The sequence below is a fragment of the Passer domesticus genome, chromosome 3 (assembly GCF_036417665.1).
Source record: "Passer domesticus isolate bPasDom1 chromosome 3, bPasDom1.hap1, whole genome shotgun sequence".
In the NCBI taxonomy this organism is placed as follows: domain Eukaryota; kingdom Metazoa; phylum Chordata; class Aves; order Passeriformes; family Passeridae; genus Passer; species Passer domesticus.
The window spans coordinates 45,470,768-45,485,682 of NC_087476.1; the positions used below are offsets into that span (position 1 = coordinate 45,470,768).

Below are 14,915 nucleotides of genomic sequence, written 5' to 3' on the forward strand. Positions count from 1 at the left end.
AAACTAAATACTATTTTTTCTCATTTTGCCAAAAGCTAAAACCACTTCCTACTAGTTGCTTTGGAAAAAATACTGGAATGTTGTTTATACTTCCTTTCAAAGTCTACAGGGCAATGTCTTGTTGTTAACATCAGTAATTTTGGTTTAGAGTTAGAACTCTTGTTTCTTGATCACTAAACAGAGTGGAGGAATCATGGTAGCAGGGGATTGTGTTCTGAAGCACTGGCTCCTAAAAGCATTGTGTAAATGAACCTTCTCTGAGAAGATCCATTGCAGTTTCTCTCACTTGCTGCAGCTCCGCATCTGACTCCTCCCCTTCTTTGCCTGAGGGCCCTTGCACCACTTTGTCCCTTGCTGCTGACTCAGCGTTTGCTCCATTGTCCTTAGTGCCCTAATTCCCAGGATCACCATTAGCTCCTTTAACTTTCCCTGGAGCCACTGTTGTTCTTTTTGAGACAAAGCTGCTGAGTTTGGCTGTGCTCTGATAAACTTGGTCTAGAGCCCTACTTACCTTTGCACAGTGCTCCACAGTGCTCCTGCCAAGAGATCTGATGGGCTGTTCTTGAGACCACAGTTCTGAATAATTTTTTTTTAAAGTGCTGACAGTCAGTAGGTAAACAACCCATTGGCTGATACAGTGGAGGGTTGTCCAGAGGAGCCTCAGCAGGCTGGAGAAATGGTTTGACAGGAACGTGATGCAGTTTAACAAAGACAAGTGCAAAGTCCTGCATCTGGGCAGGAACAACCCCGGGCGATCCAGCTGAGAGGCAGCTTTGCAGAAAAAGACCTGGAGGTCCTAGTGTACACCAAGTTCATAGGGCAGCTCAGGATGGGAGAGACCTCAGAAGATCACGTGGCCCAATCTTGTGGAAAAGAGAGTAGATGAGACTATCTAGCACGCTGTTCATTTGTGTCTTGAAAACCTCTGCTACACCTGGGCTACTGGGACCAGCTCCATGCTCCTCAATGCACTAGAAATATTGAAATTACTGGAAGGAATCAGCTACTAAACTGTGAAGGAATCCTTCGTATAAGGAAAGGCTAGGAGATCTAGAGCTGTTCAGTGTGAAGAAGAGAAGGATTGGCAGGGGTTCTTACCAAGGTCATTCAATACCTGGAGGGACGGTGCATTGTGACACCATCACTGACTGTGGGACAAGAGCTCTTCTCCTCCATCGCAAGCACTCAAAACAGGAAAAACTATTTACCTGTGATGGTTCTTTTTAAGGATTTATTGGTTATATATACTTCCACAGCACCTCCTTGCAGCTTTTCCCTTTGTAGTCCATATAGAATTGTGAATCTTGGGTTGAAAGAAAAGCGCTCAGCTGCTTAAATAGCCAAATTGTGCTTACCAATATAAAGCCATCCTGGACAGTGATAGCAATAAAAATAAACCCAGATTACAATGTAAGTGTGTAGTCACACTCTGAATATACAGGTGAGTAAAATCTCAAATAACATTCTTTCTAAATGGCCTGTCTGTTTAAGGATTATCCACAGTCAAGGGAACCAGACTCTGATCCAGTCTGGAAGAACACCTTTGTGCCTAGTAATCATTTTGATACATCTGGCTCCCAAAATCTGCTTAGCATTGCTTGAAATCTGTTCTTCCTAACACTTAGTGAAATGTCTTGATCTTCGGGTGTAGATACACCATGTCTGGCTTTCCAATGCACACAATGTATGTTGGTAAAATCAGATGTTCAATGCTTGTATTTATGTATAAACAGTCTGCATCTACTGCAGTGCCTACACTGTTTTTAGAGCTTTGTGAAAGTTAGAAATTGCTCTCCTAGACTTTTGCAGACCTGAAAACATTGATATATCATGGATCCAAATAAAATTTGTAAGAATTTCAATCACATTTTTGGGTTTTAAATAAACTAGAAAAAGGAATTTTGTGGGAGCTGAAGGGGATGAAGGAAATGAAGAAATAAAGGTGATGAAGGAAAGAAAATGGAAGAAAAAAGGTTTGTTTACATTACCAGAATAAAGACCAAATATATAAAGTCTGTAAGGTTAAACAAACTATCTGGAGCTTAGATTTGTTTCTGAGGAAGTAACTTAAAGATAAGAATGGTGGTTCTAGGGTGCAAAAGGAGAGGCTCGTAACACCTGGACGAGCAAAGCTGAGTGAGGCCTTGGCACTTGCAGAAGGAAATACTATGGCACTTAGGACATTTTCCATCCCCACTGCCCTCATCTTTTTCAAATTCCCCTTTATTCCTGCTCTTCCCTTTGAAAAGTGACCTGTTATATTTTTACACTGTCTCAATTACTGTGCTTATCTGTTCTTCTCCCACTTTTTTATCTAGTTTTGCCTCCCAAAGCTGTAAGGTTATGGAAGATGTTACAGGATCCTTACTGTGAGGAGAGGGAATGCCAAGAGGGAATGCCTTGAAGCTGGACAATTCAGAAAAGATGGTCATGTTCTCTTTTTGTTCTAGTTGAGCTTTGCTATCTCACTGACCACAGGTGCTTGATAGATACAATTCTGCAGAGAAGAATTAACTTGTTAGTATTAGACCATATGTCCCTCTTAACTGGTAACTAAATAATCAGGGGTACCAGCCATACATCTACCAGTAATTAATAAAATTAAACAAAGGAGTAAGTCTCTGGCTTGGTGGCTATCTGCGGTATCATTACAATGAAACTATTTTTAATTACCTCCCTATTTTTAATACACACAAGGTAGTGTCTGAGAATGTTCCTACCTCTGCTTATCTGTGCTCTGTACTCAGGCATTTGTCAAGGAAAATATCACCTTTGCTGGGCCAAAACTGTAGCAGGAGTGATGCTAAGGGTCTAAATCTGTGGGACAGTGTGAGACAAAATTCAGGCCCATTGCCAGACTCTGTTTAGCAGGTAGGGAGATAGTCAGCTTCTCAGATGTTTAAGGTGCAGTATGAGGAAGGAGCCCATACACTCCTTCACTGGGATCTTACTTTCACGTTTGTGATTCAAACCTTGCTATTGTGTGCAGCTTCTTTGGAGATTACTAGTTCAATTCTTTGCCTCTGGGATATAGTTCATAGAAATGTAGTTTTCCCTGGAATACCATGGAAGGCTGAGAGTTTGCAGGTTTACTATTAACAATACGCTCATGGCAAGAACAAACAAGTAAATTTCTAAACATGCAGAATTGCTTAATAAATGCAGCTTTCACTTAATTATCCATTCTTTCACCAGGGGAAAATACAGAACAGTGTTGGGTCTGGCTGAGACGAGTTGATTTTCCCTGAAGCAGCCCTCACAGTGCTGTGCTCTGCACTGAAGGGTGTTGTTGATAACACACCAGCAGTTGGCTGCTGCTGAGCAGCGCTCCACAGCATCAGTGCTGTCTCTCCAACTTCAGCCTGGCACCGGTAGGCTCAGGGTGGGCAAGTTGTTTTGAGGGGACATAACCAGGACAGCTGGACAAGATTGACCAAAGGGATTCCATAATGTATGATCTCTGCTCAGCAATGAAAGTTAAGACAAAGGAAGTGAGGGGGCATTTATTATTATGAGGTTTGTCCTCCAGAGCAATCACTACATACTCAAGCCTTACTTCTTTGGAAATGGCTGGACATTGCCTACTGGTGGGAAGTTGAGCATAAATCTTTTGTTTTTCTTTGCTTGTGCAAGTGGCCTTTGCTTTTGCTTTATTAAACTGTTTTCGTCTTGGCCCATGGGTTTTTCTCCATCTTGTTTCTACCCTCGGTCCTGCCAAGGGGGGGAGTGAAAAGAGTGGTGTGATTGGGCACCCGACATCTGTCCAAGGTCAACCCACCACACCACATTACTCCAGTACCAGCTCACTTTCCTTTTGGAAGTCCTCACACTCTATGTACATTCAAGAAAGCAATGTTCTTCATTGAGGCTACTATGATTTCTTTTATATGAGAAGGACAAAAATGGTCCAGTTGTCAAGTTCTTTTTTCTTCTGTAAATCATCAGAGCCACTGTCAGTTGATTTCTTGATGAGGCCCTTATCAGACGATCAGATTTCTGCCAATTGACTTTGTTTCCAAGGCAACCACTCTCTTGACAAGCCAGTTCCCTTCAATAGTAGGTGACTTATTTTTTATAATAGGTTGATTATATTTTAACAGCATTGTTCTTAATAAGATACTTCTATTTAAATTTCAGTCCTAAATGAGAATGTAAAGATAACAAGCCTCAAGTCTGTGTAACTAAAATGAAGTTGGCAGAGTGGTAAAGACACATAAAGGGATTTTATAATCTCACAGAATTCCTGAATTGTACATATTCCCTAAAGATAAGCCTGCCCACGAACCATTCCCATTTATATAGGTATTCAGTGTATTCATTTTCTGAAAATAATGGAAGTTCAGGTGACTTACGAGGATGTTTCCCAAAAGCATAGATGGTTGTATGGCTGGTATTCACAGAACAATTTGCTTTCCTACTAATTTGAGTCTCTAAACTGGTGATACTAGTGTTGATACTGGTTTAATCTGTTCAATCTGGTGTTGATCTATTTAAAAAACAACAGATTCCAGCCCAACTTCTTTTTGAGCACAATTAACATGGTCTTACTGTGCATCTCACACATGTGGTGTTTCTCTCTGGTAAATTAACTCATCCTTTGTTTCAGTGGCTTTTTATATTAATCTGCTTTTGCTTCCAACAAAATTCATAGGATTGTCTTTGTTGTGTTTGTTGGATTCATCCTGGATTTACATTTTCAGGGAAGAGGCACAGACAGGATACAGTTACAAAACTCTTTCTCTGAGGAAAGCAAATTCAAACATCTGTATTCATATAGGCATGTAGTATCATCATGCCTACACACAATTCTGAAGGTACTGATTTCTGAATATAGCTGTGTTTAGTATAAGGTGACTGAAGTTGTTCTCTTGCTTATCCAGTATACTTTCAACTTGTCTTGATTTCAGAGATGGCTGAAACTTGTAGAAACATTTCTGAAACTTTTAAAGTTTGTAGGAAAAGGCATTACCAGAAACAGAATCAAATTTTTGTATCTACCAATACATTGAACTGTCTGTAATGTGTGCTCTAAACCCCTTCTTTCTTAGAGATGTCAGACAATTTCAGAGAGGCAAACACTTGTCTTTTTTACTTTATAAAGTATTGCTTCCCCAGAGTTGTAGAAATTACTGTATGTGAGATGAAATAATTTCAAGGTAGTTTGTGTAAGCATTTGGATTTTGGAGCACTTTAATCCTCATGCTGTAAAATAAAACATTATTCACTGTTAGCCATAATGAAACAACTGTTCCTCTGTAGTGTGATTGCTTGGGAAATTTCTCACTGATCACAGTGAGCTATGCAGTCCCTTTTGCAGGGAACTGATCTTGCAAGAGCTTTGTCTTTTATTCCGTCCCCATCTGTTGATAGGATGACTTACATCTTCTGTCTGGACTGACAGACAGGATTTAGGCACCAATCCAACAAACTGCTTAAACAACAGTTTAGCTTTAAGCCTTAGAGTAACTAAATTACTTGGTTAAAAAAAATTGAAATAGCATTGCCAACACACTACTATCATCTTTAGAAGAGTTCAGGAGATTAGGTTGTATTGGTACATGAACTTTAAATTGAATAAGAAGTGTTAAATTAAACATAGATTAAGACTTTCCTCTTTAGTGCAGGAGAAAAGATTCCAGTTTGATAGCAGAGAGTCTACACCTTGTATATTTCTTTTAGACCAGTGCTGCTTGAGTGTGTAGCTAGGCAAACAGAATAAACAACTAAATGTATTATAGATGTATGTAGTAGTTTCCTCTGTCCAAAGAAAAACTGACCATAAAATCAGCAGGAATTATGGCATTACTTTGTAAAACAATAGAAATGGCAACATACCTGTTGTACTGACAGAACTAGTGACCAGTTAGCAATAATTCACTGGCAGACACAGAAATTCTAATATGTACTTTAAAGGTTACTCAGGTATTTGTTTCTTTGAAAGATCTTCTCATTAAATATTATGAAAGTGTTAATCCTGTCAGAAAAATAATGCTGTCCTTGTGAATGAGTGAACTTATAGTTTTAAGCTAATTGAGTTTTATATTCATTTAATGAAGTTGATGGTAAAACAGAAATTCTCTCTTTCTGAATTTAGTTTGGTTCATCTTTCATTTTATTGAGCAAGCAGAAATGCTTAGTTTTTGTGTTCCATAATGGTGACCTCTTGTGGTGTGAATATGTCAGTATTTCTGAAGGAGTTTCCTGTAATACATATGGGAGGAGGTTGTATTTACATGTAACTTTTAATGAACAGCTGACTTACTAACTTAGTAAAGTAACATCATCTTTTCCAATTAGTTATTAATATGCACAACTCAATGCATGTGAAAAAACAAGCATTTTGAGCACAGTTTTCTGATAATGCTTTTTTGTGTTCATACTGCATCTTTTAGTGACCAGATGGAGGAGCCTGGCAAAAAGTCATCTCAGCTGAGGACTTCAGGCCAGAAGAGAAGAGTAACAGGTACAAGGGATTTCAGTCTCCATTCAAAAAGTGTGAAATACAGTCTAATAGAAATAATGTAATTCCTGTGATTTGACAGTATTGTTTATTATTATTCACTGAACAATATTTTTTAGTTTTCTAGATATATTGGGTTTTCTTACTGTTTTTAGTGAAGAGAAACAATATTCAAGAGATCTTCACTCTAAATATCTGTTGGTATTTTCTATCTTGCTTTTCCCATATCTAGGCTTAAGAATTTGCCAATCCATTAATACCTTATTTGTCCATCACTTTTTGTAATCTGTCACAGTTGCACAGAAACTAATAAAATTATGCCAGCCTGCATTATCTGAAGAAACAGATTTTGGATTGCTGTGTAGGGATGCATTTTGCTAATTTTACATAACATATTTTAATAATATTTCCTCATAGCTGGCACATTTCATACATCACAAGTGTGTATTTGAGAGTCTGGTATGGAAATCTGAAGTTTCTACTGTGCTATTATTGTGCTTTATTACTATTTTTCTAGAACTGAGAAATTCTGTTATTCCAGATCATTGTGGCAAAAGCTGCACTGTGCTCTGCTCTCATTTCTTTATGAGGAGCAGAGTGTATTTAGCACGTTATGCAAGTTAGTACACTTACAAGCCTTTTAATTAGTTTTTGCTATTTTATTATTGTTACTGAAAAGATGAAGTGTGTTTTTAGGATTGTTTCTTTTTAAGTCTACTTTTCTTAACATTTTGTAGCTTCCTTAGTTTGTGCATGCTTCATCTTTTATCCCACAGTAAAGAGGGGGATAGCACTAGGAATTCTCCATCATTTCTTCTCTACAATGGGATTCTGGGTGGAGTGTTCATTTACAAATTATTTCTGTTTTCTGATATGAATTGTGTTTATCTTGACCTTTTAGAAAGGAGGTAGACTGTTTCAATATTGATCTATTCGTGGCCACTCAGTATTCAGTGAAAAGGCTAAACATTATAAGTCAGGCAGTGCTCAGCTTTTGAAAGCTCAGTGTTGCTAAGGCTCTTGTATTTACATGCTAAAAACAGCAACCAATAAATGTAGACTGATTAGTGATTTTTTTTTGACCAGAATGCAAAGCTGCGGTTAAGACCTATTGAAAACTGAGACAGCCAATTTGAACTTGCTGCATTCTTTTGCCTTCAGTATTTTTTCTGTTGAATTGTGGTTTGCTCTATTAGAAAGTTCTGGACAGCTTCTGCAATATTTTAAATATAGCTAGTACCCTAACTTTTCATCAGCAGCTTAAAAAATCTCCCAGTACTGAGACACATACAATTTAGTAATGTTGCTTTACTTGTATATTTGTGTATTGTCTGGTCATTCTTACTGCTAGGTTTAGTACTGTTTAGTAAAAGCTAATGATCTTCTTTTTTATTTAGGTATAAGAGATAATTATATTTAGATATAAGGTATACCTTATTCAGATATAAGGTATTATTCATTTTTTTAAAAATTATGCCATTATGACTTTCAGTTTGCTGTATTCTTCTGATGAATATGAGACAAGGGAAGCAGACTAGTACAAAAAAGCATTGTTTTTTTCATTCTGAACTGAAAATTAAATGGATTTGGTAATTTTTTTTTAACGTGAGAAGTTTGGCTCTATCTGTAAATGCATGCCTGAAGTTTTCTATTTCTTGACTAATGAAGTTAAGTATATGTGTAGTTAAAAAGTCAGTTCCATCTTTCAGTTTAAGAGAGGTAGCTACAGATAGAAAATAAAAGAAATAATTGAGTCAATATGTGGGTTTTGTGGCAGGAAGGAAGTGTGCACGCTATTGTAGTGTTCTCATTTCAGCTGTACTTTTACATTATCCTAGAGCAGAATTTTCATTAATTTTCAGAATTTACATTATCTGGAGCAGAATTTTCACTTCATTGCAAGCACTGCATAGTGTTTTCTTAATTAGGCTGCTCATCAATTTAAATAAGACTGTCAATTCATTTGATCTACAAAATAAAAATGCCATGCAATATAGTAAGAATAATATTTCCTAATAACATGTACTTATATATAATATATATATTAAAAATATAGTGTATTACTTATGAAATAACAGCATTTTTAGTAATCTTTTGAAATAGGTATATTTGATAGATTAATTGTGTGTAAGATGTAGGTAGACAGTTAATATAGACCAAAAAAATGAGTCTTTTGGTTATTTTCTAAAGAGCAAGTTTTTTTAAATAGGAAGTTTTTAATTGTTTTACTGTTCCAAGTAATGCCAGTAGACAGTCACTGTTTTAAGGTCTGAGATACTTCCTTGTGATGCAAACCTCTTATTATTGGTGTTCTCAGGTGGTGTAGTAGTTTTTGTGTTCCTTCACATTTGTGTTAGGAATTTACATTGTCCTTTAAATGCAAGAGCTAGTAATGAACAACAGGAGACATTTTCAGACAAATCCGTGACTTAAAGAAATGTGTATAATCCAGTCTTAATGGCTTTCTTATTTAGTAGAGTTGTGTGACTTTTATTTCCCTATTAAAAAAACCTCAAAACAAAAGCAAATCAGCAAACCAGATCCTGTCTTTATAACAACTTTTCTTGCCTGCAAGATAAAGAGCTTAACCCAGTCTTGAACTCCAAACACATGCCTACATGTACCTTGTAAGCAACTGTTAGATCCTTTACATCTTGATTTTTGCAGAAGCTCTGGCTCTCCATCTGTAGTGGCCCAATGGTCAAGGCCAGAGTTTGTCACTTCACGAAATACTAGGTGGAGGTGTAAAGAATTTTCAGCACATCAGAATAATTCCCAGTGATATTGCATCCATGTGAAAGTGAATCCTGGATTGCATTTTTTAATAAACCGTGTTTTCACCAACTTCCTTGTCCAATCTGAAAACAGATCCATGCTCCCAGTCTTGCTTCCAGAAAAATTCTAGTCCACTGCTTTTTAGGTCTACCAATTTTTGCCTTCATGTCTGTGATACTTTTTTTTGTATTTTCTTTTTGAAGCCAAGCATAAAAAAGCTTAAGTATTTTTAAAAACTCTCGTTGTGAAGTGGACAAGGTTTCTGATAGTGAAAAGTAGGTTTTTCTGAGTCACAGGGGTATTTGGCTGAGGGCAGCCAAGAACAGTGGGAGTTGGTTGTCTTCAAGATTTCTGATATGTTTTTTGGAGGCAAATATCTTTCACATATCTATAGTTTACTCATTTCAGAGGTTGTCATGTGTCAAACTGCTGAATGCAATGAAGAACAGGAATAAACATACATTTTATAAAAGTTTAGTCATGAAGTTTGCAAACTAATTGCGTGAAGTAGTTAAAATTGCTAACAGGATGTAATAACTAACAGGACTATTCCCTAACTGACCAGTCAGTTAATCAAGCTTAGTGTTATATCATACATATGTTCTAGATAAAATTCTACAATCTTAGAGGGTTGTCTGTAGTATGCATTTTTTTAAACAAATAATAAGCTATCTCGTGAACACAGAGTTGAGAAATAGTAGGAGACTTTGATGGTTAAGTAGTCATTACCTTCCAATTCAGTGATCAAATGAAACATTAATGTCAGCAAACAAAAGCTTTACAATACAGCTTTACATATCAAACCGCTTATCCATCTAGTTTTGTTTGAAATGTTTGTTTTTGAGAACATGTAAATAGAAATAAAATCATTAATTCATAGAATAACCCAGAATATAGCAAAATGCGATGTTTTAGATTTTTTTCTGACTGATGAATAAAGTATTTGTAGCTATTTATTATTGTAGAGAGTGAAGCCTTCACTGAATGTGTGCTTTTGTTTTGAATGTATTTTGAAGGCCTAAAGGATGAAACAAGAATAAATGAATGGGAAGAGGAAGATTTCTTTTGGCATACAAGGATTCTTCCAATTCTGCGTGACCTGGAAAAAAGTGGGTAACACAGCTCTGAAAGGGTGTATTTTCTGTACTGTTTCTTGCAGGAAACATGGGACTCATTTTTGTTTACTACAAAACAGTAACAGTAATTGAGATATGTGGCCTTTTATGCTTCCATATGTTCAGTGACTTCACAGTGTAAAACTGGCCTGGGCAGTCTAGGTGGCCCTGCTTGAGCACAGGGGATGTACCAGATTACATTCAGAGGTCACTTCCAACCTTACCCATTCTGTGATCCTGTAAAAAAACCCAGAACTGGTTTGGAGAAGATCTTGTCTGATTAAATTACCTTATTTTAGACAGCAGAGCTCTGCCAGCTTAGCAGTCAATGTTGAGCTAATAATTTTAAGAATAAGTACTGCACAGATTCACTGCTTTAACCATAGACTGTATTGAAGGTCTCAATCCATTTTGAAAAACTAAGGAAATCTTAATGAAAATTTCTACTTGTGATTAAAGTGTTAGATGTGCCAGAAAAGTATGTAATGACTCAGAGTACTGAAGCAAAATTGAGTAAATTAAGTATAGCTTGAAAGGTTAAACTCTGGAATCCATTTTGCATTGAAGAAGTTGTTCAGTTGCCTTCTGTAGACACTGTATTTATTTGAATGGTGGGAATATAGAAAGTAGGCTTGTTTTTAAAAGTAGTTCTGTTTGACAGGATCTTTAGCAGTGTTTGTGATATCATGGTACAGATTAGAACTTTATTTGCATAGTTTTGCAGATGTTTGTGAGTATGAGACACCTGTACAGTGCTAAGAGATTCCTAATATATGTAATTGTTTAAAAAAGACAGGATTCTCATTCCCACATCTGTCACTGATGTATAGAAAACTGTGATCAGGAAATTTGAAAACAGCTATGTAACTTCACATTTTCCTTGCTTAATGCCAAGATTGTCAAATATCAGCCACTGAGTTACGGTTTTGCACGGTGAGATGTTCTTTATTTGTAAGCAAAATAAAATTTAAAGGTAAAATCTAATCATGTCTTTCCCTTGTCATGAATGTAGCTAAGGAAAATCAGTTTTCATGCCCCTTTTCCTCAGTATTCACTTGATTTGGTTAGTGTATTGGGGTTTTTCTAGCTTTTATAAAAACCTGATTATGGCTTAGTTTTTCTAATAATAGATGACATTATCTAATGATACTTTCTCACCAGTTGGCTGAATGTAGTACTGCATATTCCTTAAGACCTGAGTTTTGCTACCTGAATATTAACACAAATTGTAACTGAATTGCATCACGGCCTCCTGCAACTGTGTGATATATTGCTTTCTTTAGACTATTTACTGCATAATTCTTATGAATATTAGAATTCCATAACTGAAATGCTTTGAGTGGGTCTGTTGGTAATTTAATATTTTTTAATTTCAGGTGCAGTCATTTGCTTCATACCTTTTACCTAATTCCCTGCACATGAACTTAGGTTGCGTTTAGTTTTTCATATATTAATTGAGAAGCCTTTTTCTTCACCTTCCTCATGCAAAAATATTTGCAGAAGCCTTTCCATGTAAAAACAAATCAGAAGTTAACCTGGAACTTATTGCCTAAATTCTTCTGAATATTATGTGCTTGAGTTGTTTGTAATATGACCAAAAAAGACTCCTAAAGTCACTTTTTCTAGAGGAACAATTAATTTATTTTGTTACATTCCAATACTCAGGAGGTTAAGCTTTAAAATGCCCCATGGGATGAGTGATGAATAATTTTTGTTGTTAATTTTGATGAAATGGAGTGTAAGAACTTCCGGTTTTGGTTCCTTGGCACTCCTGTTTAATAGCTTACTGGAGCAGAGCATTCAGGATCATGCTAAATTTTGTTGAATTTTCTGTCATGATGGGAGTAGAAATGGAATAGTCATTGCTGTTCCTTGAGGGTGATGATTGCAAATTGAGAGTTTCCAGGCACTTCTCAGCCTGAGGGATCAATCCTTGAATCTGCCTACAGGTAGGGGCCTCAGATATGTTCCATCACAAGTGCTTTGCCTCCTTGAATATGACTTTATTTCAGCTGTGAAGTACCCCCAGAGTAAATGTTTATACTGCCAGTTCATGTGGATTTATGTAGGCTTTGTAAGTGTCACCTTATGAACAAAAGCAAATGTAAGAAAATCTTTAGAAAATCTCACTGTTCAATTTTAAAAATAGAAAAGACTTCTCCTTTTCTCTGTAAAGTAAACATCTACATGATTCCATTGTGTTGAGATGCACTCTTTGCAATTCTATTTTATTTTTGTATATTTTAAAAAGAGTCTCAGGGACTTGGGTGAGGAAGTAGATCACTTTTTTGTCAATAGGACAACATTCCACTCAAATATGTCTTACACCTCTACATTGAAGAGTTCTAGCAAGTTTTTACATTCACTTTTTTATCCCAGCAAGTTTTGATGTATAAAGTTACATATATGGGGAGAAAAATGCTCCTTAACTATCCCTTTTTCACATCTAATGTTTGGTGGAGTCCTTTAAAGAATGTTTTCAGAGACACAGTTTCCTGGTAGACATTTGGTCAATCTGTTATTAAGCATCAAAGGTGAGTTTAATTTTAGCTGGAGGTATTATTTTGGCTCAATGATTTCTCAGCTTGAGTCTTCTTTTTTTGACAAAGCAGAATAAAATTATTTCTGGGGATCACATTATCATGTGAAGACATTTATTTGCTGTCTTATTTTTGTTGTTGTGCAAACTGTTCTTCATTTTGTTCTTCTGTGTCTTCATGTATTGAGATGCTCTGCATAAAGTGGCACTGATAATTAGTTTTTATTTTTCTCTCCTTTCCTACGCCCTTCAAGGAGAAGACAATATAGAACACCTTTGTCTAGCTTGTACCAAGCTCCATCAAGCATTGGGTGATGGAAATATGCTTGGAAAAAGATTTAAAAGAAGAAATATCCTTCTGAAGACATTATATAGACTTGTAGACCTTGATTCAGATCCACTTTCCCTGAAGCTGGCAAAGATTATTCTGGCTGTAAGTGTTTTGAAATGCTCTTTGGTAGAGTGTGAAGCTCAAAATCATGAATTACAACTTGCACTTAATTTTTCATTTCATACTTGTAAACTGTGTCTAAATGAACCCTTTTCCTAAGTACAATTTACTGCCACAGGGATACTAGTCTGCTGTCCATCTACATCAGCACTTGTAGCTTATTTTCTGCAGAGAAGTTGCATCTGGGGGAGGAAGGAGGGGCACAAAATAGAATAGTTGGTGTATGGTGGCAGGAATATTGTATAGGCATGGAAAAGATGCAGTGTTCTATACTGGGATACACATGCAGGGATTTTAAAAACCCAATGGTTATAAAATGTACACATAGAAATGAAGCTTTGTTTTTAAACAATGTCTTGATCTTGTTCTGAGAATACCAAAATGGAGGTTTTTGGGGCTTTTTTTTGGAAGGTGAGTGAATGTAAATAATCTTTTGCTTTAATATTTCTGGTTAAAACTCTCATTTAAGTTTTGTGCTTTAGAACCTCTTTGTTCACGTTCTACAAAGCATGTATGGACAGTCACTGGTGAAAGGATGCCCACTAACATTGTGTTGTAGGCATCTGAGTAATGTGTACGTGTGTTGAGGGAGTGGTGTTCTCTATAAGGTAGTGTAAATTATGTTATTGAGAAGATACACCTATTGAGAAGATACACCTACATACTTAGATACCAAAGAGATGTTAAGTGGTACTTATTAAAGAGAAAGGTTTTTCTGTGTAATCTTTCAAAAACCATGAACCTACAAGAAATTGCCCTTGAAATGCAGAGGAAAGGAAGAGAGATGTCATTGTATTTTTACCACCTTTCCTTCCCTTTCACAATCTCTCATTGTAAGATCATGTTTTCTGCTAGCTGAGAGTAAATTTCATTATGGCTTGTACTGTTGTACTGGAAGTCTTTGTGGTAGGGCCATAGATGCCAAACCACTGACTTCCATACAGAATTTCTTTGTAAGGGAATTGGAGAAAAAATCCTGCAAGTTATTGATATACTACCTGTTTATATTAATACATTAAAAGTTAAAAACTTATTTTAAAGACAGCACAGTTTGCTAAATAGAGTTTAAAACACCTGAGTTTCAGGTTATTTCAGTTTCCTTTAATTCTGCATACATCTTCAGTTTGTTTTAATGTATTGTTAGGATTTCAGCTGTAATTTAATAGTTGTGTGAGAATACAAGTTTGCCATGGTGTCTGAACTTGTAGAATGTTAGGTGCATTTTTGCATGCAGATTTTAGTTGTGATTTTATGTCTTTTAATTTCTTGCAGATGAAAGTAGATGGAAAAAATCTTCTTAGTGTTTGCAAGCTAGCATTTAAAATTTGTAGGAACGAAAAAAATTATTTCATCATTCAAAATGATACATTATTGGGTATGTATTCTTTCTTGTCTGTAAGTTAGATGTTGAAATTCAACAGTTAAAGTTGTTCATCTTTGAAACATTTTCGTAATGAAAAATTCTGAAGAAAGACTAAAAATTACCTGCCTAGTTCAAACTAATGGTTGGTCTAGTCCAGTATTCTCTGTCTAAGTAGTGATGGGGATGGGGAATGCTGTTCAGGGGGAGCACAG

At 36.2% G+C, this 14,915-nt stretch overlaps 1 protein-coding gene across 18 annotated transcripts in view; it reads left to right on the forward strand.

Moving 5' to 3' along the window:
- Positions 1-14,915, forward strand: part of ARMC2 (armadillo repeat containing 2) — a 70,878-nt gene that overhangs the window by 13,301 nt on the left and 42,662 nt on the right. For 15 of the 18 annotated variants that reach the window (XR_010358580.1, XR_010358582.1, XR_010358581.1 and 12 more), the window contains 4 exons: positions 6,393-6,463; positions 10,252-10,344; positions 13,144-13,322; positions 14,613-14,715. Coding sequence is in view for 15 of the 18 variants with exons in the window: in XM_064412863.1 (XP_064268933.1) it covers positions 6,393-6,463; positions 10,252-10,344; positions 13,144-13,322; positions 14,613-14,715 (446 nt within the window). In the remaining 3 variants the exon portion in view is untranslated. The remainder of the gene's footprint in view (positions 1-6,392; positions 6,464-10,251; positions 10,345-13,143; positions 13,323-14,612; positions 14,716-14,915) is intronic. The other 3 variants (XM_064412864.1, XM_064412869.1, XM_064412875.1) reach the window with 2 other exon arrangements.